General features: G+C 37.7%; 1 protein-coding gene across 1 annotated transcript; it reads left to right on the top strand.

Annotated features, from left to right (window-relative positions):
• Nucleotides 1–1,416: 1,416 nt before the first annotated feature.
• On the top strand, nt 1,417–15,868 carry psmc6.L (proteasome 26S subunit, ATPase 6 L homeolog). The gene is made up of 14 exons (XM_018230521.2): nt 1,417–1,571; nt 3,090–3,169; nt 3,254–3,293; nt 3,665–3,717; nt 4,480–4,547; nt 5,286–5,400; nt 5,649–5,736; nt 11,133–11,194; nt 11,452–11,575; nt 11,859–11,920; nt 13,118–13,238; nt 13,337–13,417; nt 13,884–13,955; nt 15,393–15,868. Exons 1-14 carry the CDS (start codon nt 1,445–1,447, stop codon nt 15,509–15,511), a joined length of 1,212 nt encoding a protein of 403 aa, XP_018086010.1. The 5' UTR covers nt 1,417–1,444; the 3' UTR covers nt 15,512–15,868.
• Nucleotides 15,869–17,072: the final 1,204 nt, after the last annotated feature.

Here is a 17,072-nt window from a genome sequence, read left to right on the forward strand (position 1 = left end):
GTGGGAGGAGTTTTGGGCTTCATTAAGGAGTGGCCATGTGTTCCGCCTATTTTAAAATCTTCAAATTGAAGAGAACTGCCACAGCCCTGACTTTGGTAAATGACCCCCTTAAAGGATCAGTAACATCAAAAAAAATATGTAAAAAAATGTGTTAGTATACCACGAAAAAAAATACCAAGACTAATTAAACTTTAAAATCGCCTTTTTTTAAGAAATAACTTTCCGAAACTCCTTTTCAGAAAAGGTGACACAGCGACGCTCGATGTCTCCTCCGTGGCTATCTCCTATAAGGAAGGCAGGGAGGAGAGATTGAGCACCGCACAATGGGTCGCCTTTTCTGAACAGGAGCACAAGCAGAGTTTCAGTAAGTTATTTCTTAATAAAGGCTGCGTGATTTTAAAGTTTAATTAGTCTTGGTGGGTTTTTTTCGTGGTATACTAATGATTTTTTTTTTAATTTGATGGTCCTTTAAGTTTATCATGGCTGCTCTCATGAATACAGTGCATTCAGCAGCACCTCTTTATTCATGAGGCTTGGTAAGGGGATTGGCATGTAGGTATCCCCCTCCTACCCCTCTGTACATGAGATTGGTGCAAATGTGCCAGATAGTAGATAATCTATCAAATTTGAAACTTAAAACTGCAAATACATGAATCTGCAAATACATGTCAGCGCACATATGGTGCATCTGTATTCATGTGCGATGGATAATGCAGGGGATCAGCCATTGTATGTCCACCCTAAAGGAGTTGTTCACCTTATAAATTAACTTTTAATATGATATTAGACAGTGATATGCGGAGACAATTTGCAGTTGGTCTTCATTTTTTAATTTTGTGTTTTTTGAATTATTTAGCTCATTGTTTAGCAGGTCTTCTGGTTGGAATGCCAGCAGCTATCTGGTTGCTAGGGTCCAGTTCTCCCTAGCAACCAGGCAGTGGCTCGAGAAAGACTTGAATATGAACAGTATATAAGACTTGTAAGCTTAACTGTAAAAAAAAAAAAAAGTAGCAATAAAAATGAAAATGTAGCCTCACAGAGCAATAGCTTTTCAGCTACTAGTATATAGGTCACTGTAGAATGTACTAAAGGTTGATGTAAAGGAAGTTACAATCCTGCAGGGGTAACTAAACTGTACTCATTTTTGCACAGAGATTACAATTTGTGTGCTCGCTCATTATAGAAGGATCACTGATAGCAACACTATGTCATGTCTCAGCAATGCCGCTGTACTGCACTATTATGTCCCTGAGGAGATGCCGTCTGGCCGTGATGTCTCGTCTACAGGATATTGTTTTGGGAATTCTCAGGCCCTTTTCCTTGTGCTGTAATGCAACCTCCTTCCAGAGAGGGAGCAGTGACAAACATTTCCACTGAGGGTCCTCTCTAGCCGCCTATGCGCACTGATTCGCTTCTCGTTTGTTGCTGAGCTCCCCTAGCGGCTATGGCCCTTCCCGGCATTCCCTATGAGCAGCGGCTTCTCATCATGGCGGACCCGCGGGAGAAGGCGCTGCAGGATTACAGGAAGAAATTGTTGGAGCACAAGGAGATAGACGGCCGGCTGAAGGAATGTAAGTGCTGGGTGAAGCCCCGGCAACGGCTCAGATGAGAAAAGCTAAGCTGAAATTGTATGTGAGCGCCTCATATATCTCATGCCCCAAGTCGCTTTGTCATGGCGGCTTGGGCCTTCTACTATCTGAATGAAGCACCGTGTGGCAGCAGCTGTATATGTTATCTGAGGGGGTTGTTCATGCTCCAGACAACTTTGCCTTCATACATGCGACGGAACTGCTCTTTGTTAATCCGATAAAGCCGCATTTTGTGTTGAAGAGGTGCGAGTTGTGCGTGTGTCTGCTCGTGATTCTGTCAATAGAGTAACGCTGTGGGAACCGGATACCGGCTTCTTGTTTAGCGCTACCATGTAGTAGTCTCCCCACAGGAATCCAGGAACTGCCCCGTTGTACCCTAATTATTCCCCAATTATTCCTCTGTCACTGAATGACTGGTCCTGCCTGACAGCCATCACTGCTGTCACTAGAGGCTACATTCCCTCAATACACTCACACTTTCCAGTGATTACATTGGGATGTGTTCATCCACCTCCTATCTGTCACATTTATTGCTTGCTAATACCAGATCCCTGTGCTCTTTTCTTTTAATACCAATGGTCAGATCATTTTAGAATTTTTATGGGTTTTGGCTTCTGTTTCTCACTTATGTAAACTCCATACTTTTTCTATTCAAGGTCAACTTAACCCTTACATTATTGTTTTTGTAAAGCTTCAGTCCAGTGGGACAGCAGAACTATAACACATATATATTCTATAAAACAGCATGCCTAGAACATTAGCATCCTAAAGCTCAAGTCAGTCCCCTCTAACACAGGTAGAAATGTACAGTACACAATAGTGATGCACCAAATCCAGTATTTTGGATTCAGCCGCACCCCTGAATCCTTTGCTAAAGATTCGACCGCACCGAATCCGAACCCTAATTGGCATATGCAAATTAGGGGTGGGACAGGACGGGGAAACCATTTTTTACTTCCTTGTTTTCTGACAAAAAGTCACGCGATTTCCCTCCCCGCCCCTAATTTGCATGTGCAAATTAAGATTTGGTTTGGCTGGGCAGAAGGATTCAGCCGAATCCTGCTGAAAAAGGCCGAATCCTGGATTCTGTGCATCCCTAGTACACACAGCACAGTCATTTGCACTGGTGGATCATTGCTGGAATAAGTTGCTTGGAGTACATAGTTATTTTGTGTACAGGTAGTTGTCATTTAATTGTATTAAAGGGGGATTCTTGGTATAGGTCGTTGAGTCCTTTTCTAATTTGAATATCGATACCTACTCTACTTTTAGTTCCTATATTTATTGTGAATGATGTTGAAACCTCACTTGGTCTCTTTTGTAAGCAGTTGCAAATGGAAATGTCAGATTAACACTTCGCCCAGCCATCCTAACTAGTGGCCAGGTTGCTGTTTTTGAAGCCTTTTCAGCAGGAGCTCTCCTAAAACAGGGAAGGGAAACAACTATTTTAGGTTTCCATTTAAAGAGGAAAAATAGCAACTCTACTTTATTTTTCTGCAGTAAGAGAACAATTGAAGGAGCTCACCAAACAGTATGAGAAGTCAGAGAATGATCTTAAAGCACTGCAGAGTGTTGGGCAGGTACGGCTGAATCTTTTTATGCGGAAATATTGATTAGGTATGATATTAGGTATGAGTATATCATTTCATTTTCTTCTATTTTAGATTGTTGGGGAAGTTCTGAAGCAGCTAACTGAAGAAAAATGTAAGTTTCTTTTTTATTATTAGTAATAATATGTAAATGATTTATGCACCCAAACAGATTTTCCACCATTGCACTTTCATGTGTTAGGAGACCTTTCAGAGCTGCAAATATTAATGGCAATCTCCACCCAAAACCATGGAGCAGAAAGGGATAAACAAATACTGTTTTCATTTGCAGCAGTAACATTCACAAATTACTTCAAAAGCATGTCACACAAATGTAATGTATATTTGAACATTTGTTAGAATCAAATTATCTTTTATTGTGCAAAAACAAAAACATTTTGTAAGGAGTTCCATTTTAAAACACGACAATTAAAATTTGGCATTTTTTATAGAAGTTTTAATCAGAATTGGGTTTTGTGTTTTCAGTCATTGTTAAAGCAACAAATGGGCCAAGATATGTCGTTGGTTGTCGTCGGCAGGTAATATTAATTTTTTGTCGTTTCTGTACTGCATACAGTTCCCTGTGCACCTTAAAGGGATACCAACACAAAAAAATTACTCTTCAAAATATTAATGTGCATTAACATTTACCTATAGGTCATGTTGATCATTTTCATTAATATGTCTGCTTTTTTTAATTGTTACTTAAAGTTCCAAAAACAGCCAGTCTCCTCAACCTGTCAGAGTTTCTAATGCTAAGGGCAGGGGCACACAAAGCTACTGGAGTAGATTATTCGCCCAGCGACAAATTGCTTCTTCTTCGGGCGATTAATCTCCCCGAACTGCCTCCCCGCCAGCTAGAATCTTAATTGCCAGCAAGATGGCACTAGGAAGTCGCCCAAAGTCCTCATGAGGAAACTTTTGGCGACTTTGGAAAACGAAACACTCCAATTGCCATCCCGCCAGCGATTTAGATTCTAGCAGGTGGGAAGGTGAGATTAGACTTGCATCACTGTGCTGGTAAAAAACGAGGAATTGTCTTAATTACAGCACTTCTTTGCTGTTTATCATTGGGAATATGAACTCGGGGATCAGTGCCCTTTAACTTCAGTGCAGCTACACCAAGTTATAAAATGGGTCCTATGTTTTCAGGAGGTTTTTTTTTTAAACATTTAGAAACCTGAATAAAATGACCATTGTTTTGATGTCAGAAGCTAGAAATTCAGATTTTTTTGTGATGATGGTTTGTTTGCCTTTTAATTTACATCCAAATGGGTTGCTTTGCTTTCTTAAAAATACAGCTTGATAAAAGTAAACTGAAGCCTGGAACAAGAGTTGCACTTGATATGACTACTCTGACTATAATGCGGTAAGATCACCCTTATTAGTATTAGCATATATAGATATATCGATATATAGATAGATAGATATAGATAGATATATATAGATATATATATATATATATATATATATATATAGTGTTGTGTGTGTGTGACTTAGTAAAGAGTTGTGTTGGAGCTTAAAGCTAAAAAAACTATAGTCACATATGAAAGCTAGAAATTATTTATTTTATGTACAGAACTTACTTTACCAGGTCCAAGGTTCAGTGACTTTTTAACAGTATGTTTCATGCTTTCAAATATGTCCACAGCAGCTCCCCATCTTTGATCTTATGTTATCATTTTCATAGTGGCTTTTCACATGTTCAATGTGCTGGTGATAAACTAATCTTAGGGGATGTTGAATATAGTCATATCACCAGAAAGTGATAACTGTCAAAGAAGCGCATGCTACAATGCAGACATTAAATTCTGATGCAGAATGCACTGTTTTTTTTTGCTGCCATGTATTTACATTTCTATTAATAATCCAACTAGTACTTTGAATTTTATTTTGAATATAAACATTGTGTGTGTATATATATAGGGAATCATTCACCCCCCCCCCATTGTAAAATGGAAGTCATCAAGGAGGGGAATCCGTCTTGACTGCTAAAGGGATGTTGTGGGTTCTTACTGTCCTTACTGTTTACAGCTCAGGGTGCTTTGTTTATATGTATATTTTAGATGCTTTTTTACATATATTTTTGTTTGCTGTTTTCATACAGTTATTTACCACGAGAAGTGGATCCCCTTGTGTACAACATGTCTCATGAGGACCCTGGAGATGTTTCTTACTCTGAAATAGGTGGACTTTCAGAACAGATCCGAGAACTCCGAGAGGTATCCTTACACTGTATATTATATAATAATGTATCATATTGATGTGGGCCTCAGAAATCTTTTCTTTGAATCATTGAAGGTCTTGTCACCCAGGGAGACTATGTTGCAGTTAGAAGTTTGCAATGCAAAGTGATTCTCATTGAAAACTAGGTGTAACTGTTTCACAAACAAGTTCCCAAATGTAATTGCATTTTATTCCATGTTATTTTGAATCAATTAACATCCCTCATTCGTTCCCATATTTTCAGGTTATTGAGCTGCCACTTACAAACCCTGAATTGTTTCAGCGTGTAGGTATTATACCTCCAAAGGGCTGTCTTCTCTATGGCCCACCAGGTATGTAGTGGCTTTCTGATTTTCTTTTGTTTTGCTGAGAAAAGATTAAAGAGGCAGGTTAGATTGATATTTTTTTTTACAAGATTAAGCAATTCAAGATATTTCTTAAATATGAAAACTGTGGAAAAAAAAATATGACTGTAGGAAAAAAACATGATTTTGGAAATAACACACATTTAGCTGCAATTTTTTTCTCCCTAAAGCGTTTGAATTCATCATACTTAAAGGATCAGTAACATCAACACCAAAACTCTGCTTGCGTGCCTCTTCAGAAAAGGCGACACGATCCATCATGCAACGCTTTATTTCTCCTCCATGGCCATCTCCTATAAGGAAAGCGGGGAGGAGAAATCAAGCGCCGCACGATGGATCGTGACTGTGTTGCCTTTTCTGAAGAGGAGCGCAAGCGGAGTTTCGGTAAGTTATTTCTTAATAAAGACTTAGTGATTTAAAAGTTTAATTTTTTTTTTTTTTTCGTTCTACACTAACAAATTTTTTAATAAAATAAATTGATGTTACTGGTACTTTAAAGGAGCCTGCCAGGCCCTAAAATGCTACAAGTGAGTTAGTTTCACAAGGAGATACAGAATTTTGGCAAAGTTGTATTTTTGTGATAACGAATATGGAAGCAGAGCTGACCGGCACTCAAAACGGATCCACAGGACCAAAGGAATTCAGTTAAAAAATAATTTTATTTGTAGAAAAATTAAAAGTATATTAGCATCTACATCTACCCTAGGCGTTTCGCACCCCTCAGGGCACTTAGTCATGGGCTCTGATGTCAGCCACAGGATGTGAGCATATATACATAAAGCGACCAATCAGAAAAAATGGGGGGAAAAACAGAACAATTTTTGTTTAAATAGACAGTACCACTAAAGTCCTTTACGAGGTTAGATATTGCAGGAAATGTGTTTAAAACCATTTATCTTTATATAAAAAGATATATAAAGAGAGAATATGGTGGAAAAAGAAAAATAGAACAATTAAAATAACAGTATATTGACATACATAATAGTATCATAGAATCAGGCCCGGACTGGTAATCTGTTTCTTCGGGCGATTGCCCGAGAGGCCGCTCTTATTTTCCTTTAAGTGGGCCGCTCGTGATCTTTACTCCTAATAAGAAACTGCCTTTTTAATGCGTCTGGCAGGCTCTAGGGCCGCTCCTTCAACTCCCACTGTAGCTCCGTCCCTCCCACTTGTCGCTGTTCTGCTGCTGCTGCCGTGCTGTGTGTGTGGAAGTTGGATGAGCAGGGCCTCCAGCAGATACTGCAGCTGCTTAAAGGTTCTCAGTCCCCTCTCAAGCTAAAGCAAGTGAGCAGCTAATGGGTTACTTAGCTGGTGACAATAGTTCAGTACCTTGTGTTTTTATACTGTGTTTAAGGGCTGAGAGCATATTTGTGACTGTCCACTGCCTTAACTCCATAGCTAAGACAGTGTTCCTGGTGGCACTGTGGCTTATAAAGCTGAGATCTTGTTGGCACATAATGGATAGCACTACTACTACTTTCTACTGGTACATTGCCATTTAATGTTCAGCATTACACTACCTGTTGTAGCTCTACATTGGTACATTTCTCCTCTAATCCTGCTGGCACAAGAATGTTGCTCGCCAATCACTAATATTCAACCTCCCATTGGCAAAATCCAAGAGATGGACATGCGTATGTCCAGGGCCGGCCTTGGCTGATTGGGCGCAATTGGGCCCCGCGCCCTGAAACCCTCCTGTCCTTGTTTGTTAGATCCTGTACAACCCCATTAATAACCTTCCTTATGCGATCCAGTACACCCCCGTTCATTTTTTAACATGGTCTGGTCCAAATGGCTATATAGTGTCATGGCTGCACACACCAGGATTGGACGCATGACGCAGGAATGGACCCTGAGGACCGTTACCTGCTGAACTATCCTTCCCGCCATGCGACACACAGTCATGACATGACTGGCAGGAGAAAGTTAGTCAGGTCAGGCTGCATATAATATGTACTTGCATTATCATCTTTTATTAGTGCAAAGCGAGCAGCAAAAATATTTAGTTTTTAAATTCATCTTGTTAATAAGGTATGTTTTATTCTCTGTTTAGTTTTGCAGTGGTTTGAAAGATGAAGTTGTGTAATCTCTTTTCTCAGTGCTCATTGTAGATCCATCTTTTTATCCCAGTAGTCTAACTTCTTATTTGCAAACTAAATATGACTTGAGATAACAAAAAAGGTCCCCAAACATTGGTGATTGCCTGAGGCAAAGCCCCATTATTTTCTTCTACAGAATAAACATTCTATAAAAATCCTTAAGAAATATTCTGACAACTTTAAATCTGGGGGGCCCTGCCAAAGTTGCCCTAATTGGACCCCGCAGTTGGTAAGACTGGCCCTGACAATGAAGTGGTTGGGTATTGCTGGCACAGAGCCCACGGACTGCGTAAGGTGGGTAATGGAACAGTCTGCAGTGTGGAAGAATGACAGAGAGTAGAACCTGCTTATTAAATGAGTCCAGAGCACAAATCAGAGGTCAGGGTGCCAGACAGAAGCCATAGTCCAATATAAAGGTGAGGGGTCGCGTGTGCGTGTGTGATAAATGCCAAGTTCAATATACAGGTCAGCGATCAGTGGAACCAGTGTAAAAACATAAGATTTAATTCCTTGATCTTTATTTCAGAAAGAATCCAGTAATGGGGGCCTTTTCCATATTAACCATAATGATTTAGGGTACCCCCTACTGTAAATGATAAGGATATTAGAAGTGACTGAGGGGTTGTTCTGTGACCATATAAAGGCACAAGGCTGCAGGCTGAGTTATACAGGGAACTCTGAGTATCACTCATGTATTATAAGGGATAATGTACCCCCTATTGTAAATTATAAGGATATTAGAAGTCACTGAGGGGTTGTTCTGTGACCATATAAAGGCACAAGGCTGCAGAATTTATAACATATTTTACATGAATTACAATTAAGTGAAAAAGGCAGTGAATGTGTACAAGTCAGACCATCGCGTGTTTACATGTGGGCTGCTTTTAACCCCCAGTCCGGCCCTGCATAGAATGCATAGAATGCACAGAACAGAGGAATATATATATAAAATATATCTGTATACATATAGATATTTCTGTTCAATCAACGTTACATCATGTTATCAGATTTGTTGATAGTTTCTCAAGAATAGTAGCATGTTAGATCGAATTCTGAATTCATGCCATATGGTATTCTAGTTTTAAGGTAAAAAATCCAGTATACTTCCCTTCGAGAATTTTGGATAGATCACCTCCCCGACTATTAAGATGTACCTTTTCTATAAATTGAATACTGAAGAAATTCAGATCTCCGGAATTGCATAAGTGAAAATGTTTAGAAACATTTGTTTCTTTTTTTGGTTTTAATAACCGATTTTATGCTCTCAAATTCTTTCTTTCAATTCACGTGAAGTTTTTTCTACGTATTGACTTTGACATTTCAGACGTAATCAAATAAATCACATTTTTTGTGTTACAGTTAATATATTGTTTCATTTTGTATATTCTACTGTTTATATTATCCGAAAAAGTATCACTTTTTTTTCATATATGGGCAGATATGGCATGAATTCAGAATTCGATGTATTCAGATATATTTTATATATATTCTTCTGTTCTGTGCATTCTATGATACTATTATGTATGTCAATATACTGTAATTATATATTTTTCTTTTTCCACCATATTCTCTCTTTATATATATCTTTTTATATAAAGATAAATGATGTTAAACACATTTCCTGCAATATCTAACCTCCTAAAGGACTTTAGAGGTGCTGTCTCTTTAAAAAATGTTTGTTCTGTTTTTCCCCCCATTTTTCTGATTGGTCGCTTTATATATGCTCAAATCCTGTGGCTGACATCAGAGCCCATGACTAAGTGCCCTGTGGGGTTGCGTAACTCGTAGGGTAGATGGAGATGCTAATATACTTTTAATTTTTCTACAAATAAAATTATTTTTTAACTGAATTCCTTTGGTCCTGTGGATCCGTTTTGAGTGCCGGTCAGCTCTGCTTCCATATTCATTGCTGTACCGCTCCCTAAAGCTGGGGGTCTGGGGCTGGAGCACCCGGACCACTTTCACTGTTCGGTGAGTCACTTTATATCTCATTCTGGAGCACCTTGTTCTCTTCCAAGTATTTTTGGGATACCCATTTGACGTATTACCTAGATTCCCATTTTTCTAAATGTTTTCTCACTTGCAGCCTTGGTGAGACAAAAGTCACATTTTATAAAATTGTATTTGACTGGCAAAAATACATCAGGCATAGTCACAATTTCCAAACTATTCGATTAAAAACCACAAGGTAGGAAGACCTGATTAAAGCAATTGAAGTTTTGTGCAAGTTATGATTAAGGGGTAGAAGACTGTATAAAGCCTTTACCAAATGGTAAGCTGACTTAGGTAAATTTGACTGAAAAAACATCAATATGCATTGCATTACAAGTCGGTTTTTTCCACACCATACAGTATTATAACCTCTTTGAAGCTCTCTAGGTTTTGCAGTGAATGTATGTTGGGGCATGTAGTGTGGGCTTGACGTATAACTCCGCAGTTCTTTCAGGGTTTACTGCAAATTAATGGATGAGAAACTAGGTCTTCCTTATACAGTATAAGTATTTGAAATTGGGAAATAGGGTGGCCCAAAGTAAGTTTAGAAATTGACACATTTGTCAGATTTGTGTGTTACTTTGTCAGAATTAATTCAAATGCTTGAAGTAGTCAAATTCAATTCTTTTCAAAGGGTTTTAGTGTTTATGTTGAGCCCTTTTAAAGTGGACCCGTCACCCAGACATAAAAATCTGCATAATAAAAGTCCTTTTTAAATTAAACGTGAAAGCCAATTTCTTTTTTTTATTAAAGCATTCATAGCTGTTGTAAACTCATTTAAAAATATCAGCTGTCAATCAAATTTTGCCTACCCCGCCTCTATTCCTTAGGCATAGAGGCGGGGCAAACAATTACTTTCACTTTCCATTCAGCACTTCCTAGATGTCACTGCTCTCTCCACATTCCCCCAGCTCTGTTAACGATTTAATTGTGTAACCAGGGCATGGGGATGAACATTGGGTCCCTGTCCCCTGGTGCACAAACAAGATTGTGAGATCATACAAGGCTTGCCTTAATAACAGTGTCCACAAAATGGCTCCTTCCTGGTTACTATAATTATGAGTTCCCACCCAGACTGATGGAAACAATATTCAGATAATTTATACAGTGTAATTAAAGTTAATTTTGCTTGACTAACATGATAAAATAGGATTTGGAATAATTTTTTTTGGGTGACGGGTCCCCTTTAACATTTTTTTTATCCACTTATCTACATTATCTATTACTTTAAAGTAACCAACCTAACCCATTGATACCAAATGTTTTTATTAGGTACTGGAAAAACTCTTCTTGCGAGAGCTGTTGCCAGCCAACTGGATTGCAATTTCTTAAAGGTACAGTCACTGTTGGGTTTTTTTTTTAAATAAAAACTTGATATCAACAGGTCAAATGTGTTCTTTGTAAACAAAGCCATACGCAGATCAACATTAGAAGATTTCACCACTCAAAACCTAGTCAGTGGTTTATTAGCTCCAGTATGGGACCAGAATGAATGTCTATATAGCAATTTATAAGGCTGCTTTATACCACTCATTCCTGTGTGCTGCTTTTTTAAATTATTTAAAAACAACTTTCATCTTTGCTATTTCAGGTTGTGTCTAGTTCAATTGTAGACAAATACATTGGGGAAAGTGCAAGACTCATTCGTGAAATGTTTAATTATGCCAGGGACCACCAGCCATGTATAATTTTTATGGATGAAATTGATGCCATTGGTAAGCCACTTAAAATATTATTAAAATCTGCAATATATGTGAAATGAGATTGCTGGGGTAAAACATAATTAAATGTATCTTTTGATTATACAAGATTTTGTGTTTATTGTCTCCATTCTGAAGAGTGGTAATGTTTTTGTTTTTTAGTAGGGTAGTGTTGTGATCGTTATAAGTATATATTTTTAAGAATAAAAAAAAGTTGATTATAACTCTAATTGTATGAGGGGGAGCATCTGTAGGAGTAAACTATTTTCAGATTTCAACAATATTATTTTATTTAAAGGTGGGCGGCGGTTTTCTGAGGGGACCTCAGCTGACCGAGAAATTCAGAGAACTCTAATGGAGGTAATCTTAAACGAACACTTGATTTCTATAGGTGTATGTATAACTCTTTGGATTATTGGTACAGCAAACCATTGTTTCTAAACTCTTCCCCTTAAGGAGAACTAGACCCTAAAAATAAATATGGTTAAAAATGCCATATTTTACTTAATGAACTTATTGCACCAGCCTAATGTTTCCGCATCTCAATAGCAGCGATTATCCACAACTTCAATCTTATAACAGGGGGTCACCATCTTTGAAAAAGTCTGCAACACTCACATGCTCAGTGGGCTCTGAGCAGCTGTTGAGAAGCTAAGTTAACGGGTAATTGCAAATTCACAAGCAGAAAATGAGCTTTGTCTGTAAAATAAGCAGATGCTACAGGGCTGATTCTAAAAATTCTGATGCCGACATGAAGTAATTAACTGTATTAAGTACTTATCAGCCTTATATTGTGACATTTCTATTCTATGTGTACAGTAAATTGTGAGTTGGTCCCTAAGCTCAGTAAGTTACAGCAGCACAGAGCATGTGCAGTGAATCCGCATAAAAGAAGATGGGGAGCTACTGGGGCATATTTGTAGACACAGATCTTTATTGCTAAAGGGCTGTGGTTGACTTGGGCTGATACAGAAGTCCAAAACGTAATGTACAACATTTCTGGTATACTTCTTTAGTTAGGCTTTAGTTCTCCTTTAAGGGCAGTTGCGTTTCTTACATTTTGCATTCAATACCATTAATGGTAATTGCCTGGACCCTGCCAGTGCATTTATGAAGAACCACTCACCAAACAGGGAATCTCTCTGCATTTGCACTAAAATACTCAAGATCTGACTGTTAATATTACTGACCTTGCTGTGCAACTATGCTTTGATCTCCAAGGTTTTGTCTTAGATTGCAGTAAACAAAATTCTTACAGGACTTTTATTCTTAGCCCAGCTGGCACTCCAAAGAAATTTTATATGGCCAAACTTGTTCAAGAGCTCCAGTAACCACCTTGGATGAGAGAATTTTATTATAATTTGCCTCGCCCCCCAAACATGTAGTATAGTGAATAATTTCCCCACCATATGGAAACAGTTGATGTCAACACGAAGTATGCAGCTTTAGTATATTAGCACTACAATATGTTGTTCATCGCTTGCTTCATTCTAAGTTCCTCCTTCAAGTCAATACTATGGCTATACTGGTCTGTAAAGTTTGCTTTTTTTTCCCTAGTTGCTGAACCAGATGGATGGATTTGATACTTTGCATAGAGTAAAAATGATAATGGCTACCAACAGGCCCGACACTTTGGATCCAGCCTTGTTGCGTCCTGGAAGACTTGACAGAAAAATACGTGAGTTTGAAAACCTTTGTTTCTGTGTATTGTTGAAGGTTTTTTTTTCTCCTGGTTTTTAATGTTTTTTTGTATCTTCTTTTCTAATCGTTATGCAGATATTGAGTTGCCCAATGAGCAGGCAAGGTTAGATATTTTGAAAATCCATGCTGGTCCCATAACAAAACATGGTGAAATTGGTAAGTACTTTAAACTCATTTTTTACATTAAATAATTCTTGTATGCGTTGTTTAAAAACCTTTATGCATACACTTTAAATCTCTTTAATTGTAAAAATTGTACCTTGTAATATATCTGATATTATTTTCGAAAAAGTAAATACTAAATTTAGCACGTGTGGGTGGGTGTGTGTGTGGGTGTGGGTGTGGGGTTCAGGTGTGTATCCGCACTCTAATGTGGTAAATTCGTTTTTAGCACAATAAACGCCATTGTATTCATATGGTATCCACTGCCATTTCACTCACTTCTATAATACTTAATAGTTTATAAGGGGGGGAAAACATAGTTAAAGTTATAGCGCTGCGCAATGTGTTGGCACTCTAAAAATACATGATAACAATAATAAAAGGTTCGATTTCAACGTTTATAATTTTTTTTAAAATTACAATCATGCTAGAAATGAAAGTTCATTTTTATCTATTCTAGATTATGAAGCCATAGTAAAGCTTTCAGATGGTTTTAATGGAGCCGACCTTAGGAATGTCTGCACAGAAGCGGGTAAGAATAATTTTGTGAAAGGAGTAAAAGGCATTCTACAATTATTATTTTTTTTTTTTAAAGATGCTTATAAACCCAGGTATTTTGTTTTAAAGATGTCCACTGAGCTATATAGTATGGAAGCCAACTATTTTCAACCTAATTGCTCAATCCCACCTTACCACTCAAGTTCACCATTTAGGGGTGAAATACCTCTTTAAAGATGACCAGAAATATATAGAGCACCGTTTATTGGATCACTCAATTTTGCAACATTTCCTCTCCTACAAAAGCAGTAGTTAATGTCTGCATATTCTTCTCCTGTATTGTCTCAAGACACCCAAGCTTTAGCTTTCTATATCTCTTAAAGGAATTGTTCAGTGTAAGAATAAAAACTGGGTAAATAGGCTGTGCAAAATAAAAAATGTTTCTAATATAGTTAGTTAGCCAAAAATGTAATGTATAAAGGCTGGAGTGACTGGATGTCTAACATAATAGACAGAACACTACTTCCTGCTTTTCAGCTCTCTTGGTTTACACTGAATAGTTACCCTGATTACCAGGCAGTAACCAATCAGAGACTTGAGGGGGGACCACATGGGTCATATCTGTTGCTTTTGAATATGAGCCGAATGCTGAGGATCAATTGCAAACTCACTGAACAGAAATGTACCATGTGGCCCCCCTTCAAGTCGCTGACTAACTCAGAGTTAGAGAGCTGAAAAGCAGGAAGTAGTGTTCTGGCTATTATGTTAGACATCCAGTGACTCCAGCCTTTATACATTACATTTTTGGCTAACTATATTAGAAACATTCTTTATTTTATACAGCCTATCTATTTACGCAGTTTTTATTTTCACACTGAACTGTTCCTTTAAGGCTGTTAAAGCATATATTATCTGCTAAAAATTACGTTGGATATTGAGACAGAGCCTTGTATGGTGTACAATGTGATATTTTATAAATGAATCCCACCTTAATATGAAAAGGAATACTCATTCCTCCCTTAAATGTTGCTTTAAAGGGGATGCTCATCTTTGAGGTAACGTGTAGCATATGTAGAGAGAGGTTTTCTGAGACATTTTGTATTTGTGGTTTTTGAGTTATTTGGCTTTTTATTCAGCCGTTTTCCAGTTTGCAGTTTCAGCAATATGGTTGCTAGGGTCCAAATTACCCTAGCAACCATGCATCGATTTGCATAAGTGAATGGAATAATAAGAAAGGGCCTGACCTGAAAGATGACTAATAAAAAAAAAAAAAAAGTAGCAATAATAGATTTGTAGCCTTACAGAGTATTTGTTTTTAATTTGGTTCAATGACCCCCATTTGAAAGCTGGAAAGAGTCAGCAGAAGAAGCCAAATAATCCAGAAACTATAAAAAAAAAAAGGAAAAATGAATCCCATTTGCCTTAAAAGTGAACTTTAAACTATATTTTACTTTATTTTGATCTCCAACAGGTATGTTTGCAATCCGAGCAGACCATGACTTTGTTGTCCAGGAAGACTTCATGAAAGCTGTTCGAAAAGTGGCAGATTCTAAGAAACTAGAGTCAAAACTAGACTACAAACCTGTCTAAGATAGACAAAAGACTGCATGGGTGATATGTGGTTATGTAAGAGGTTCATATGTTCCTCCTGGGTCTGATCTTTATTAAAAGTACATAAAACATTGTCAGATTTAGTAATCCAGTAATTTTTGGAACAAGTCTGCTACAAAATGTTTATTTTGTCTGTATTCCACTAGTTGCGCATCCACTGCAGTTCCTGTTACAGAAAGATTTGCTTTGCAAAACACTGGGTGATCAAGGTAGAGATGTGCTAAAAGGGAAACATCATAGCAGATTTTAGGAAAGTTATTGTGTTTCGTAAGAAGTATTTTATATCAACCGACTTTTGTCTTTTTCTTTCCAAACTCAAATAAACATTTAAATGCGCCACTTGTGTGCATTGTGTTTCTTTTCACTCAAATTCTATGGGGCTGTATGATGGCTGTGTGTAGATCCTGACGAAAGGAGGGTTAATCCCCCGAAACGTTGATGCACAGGTGGTCACTTTAAATAAAAGGGGTAAGCTCCCCACCTGCAACATACATGGTGTTGTGCTATTCTCTTGATGGCTCTCGTACATCAAAGGGGAAAAATCGCAAAAATGAAAATTTTATATTGGTATCGGCATACTGAAATAAGACACTTTCTAAATATGAACCAATATATCTTATAGGAGGGGCTCCTTTTACCTAGAAGATGTATTAGTGCTTACTCTTTAAAAAATCACCAGAAATCCTTTCTATCTTTCAAAATGCAGAATTTGTGCAAAAGCCCGTTATTTTGTTTGTACTGGAATCGGTTATTTGAGTGAGCTGCAATTCATCTGCTAGGAGAGGGGAGCCCCCCTATAAAATATATTGGATCATTTATCTGACACCCAACTGCTGCATGAAGACAGAATGAAGAGAAACAGATGCTGAGAGAGGGATAGTGAATATAAAGTTGATTATTTCAGAAACAATGCAGAATTTTACTTGATTGTATGTAGAAAGTTTTTCACTTCGGTGTGAGGAAGCCTATATTAAATTTTCACTTTTGGCATAGTTCCTCTTTAAAGGGGAACTCCACAAAAACATAACTTGAGCTTTTTTAAACGTAAACATAATTTCATGCAACTTTGTAATATACATCAATTAAAAATATGCAGACTTTTCATGATATTTGGTTTCTGACAGTTCCATAAGCCTAGCCCCTTGCTCTTCTGCTGATCTGTCTACTACTTTACTGAGCTGGCTGACTACTGTTACTTTGTATCAATAGCCAACTGTCCGTAGACTACATCCTCCAAATCCCACAATTCCCTGCAAATGTGATTTCAATAAGGAACAGAACATCCCAGTGCAATGCGTTTTGGGTTATGTAGTTCCTGCATACGGTCTGTAAAATGTGGAGAAGTTGTTACCATTTGTAACATCAGTGTCCCTACTTCCCTGCCAGGATTTCAAATAATGCAGAAAGAGAAGAACTGTTAAACAGCTGGATTTCAGCAGAGAAAATGGCATTTATTCATACTTTTTGAAGAAACAGGTATATTAGGGGTTACTGTGTTATGTGGGCCTCTTTTAACCAAATTTTGGTTTGGAAGCCGGAG

The sequence above is a fragment of the Xenopus laevis genome, chromosome 8L (genome assembly GCF_017654675.1).
Source record: "Xenopus laevis strain J_2021 chromosome 8L, Xenopus_laevis_v10.1, whole genome shotgun sequence".
Classification (NCBI taxonomy): domain Eukaryota; kingdom Metazoa; phylum Chordata; class Amphibia; order Anura; family Pipidae; genus Xenopus; species Xenopus laevis.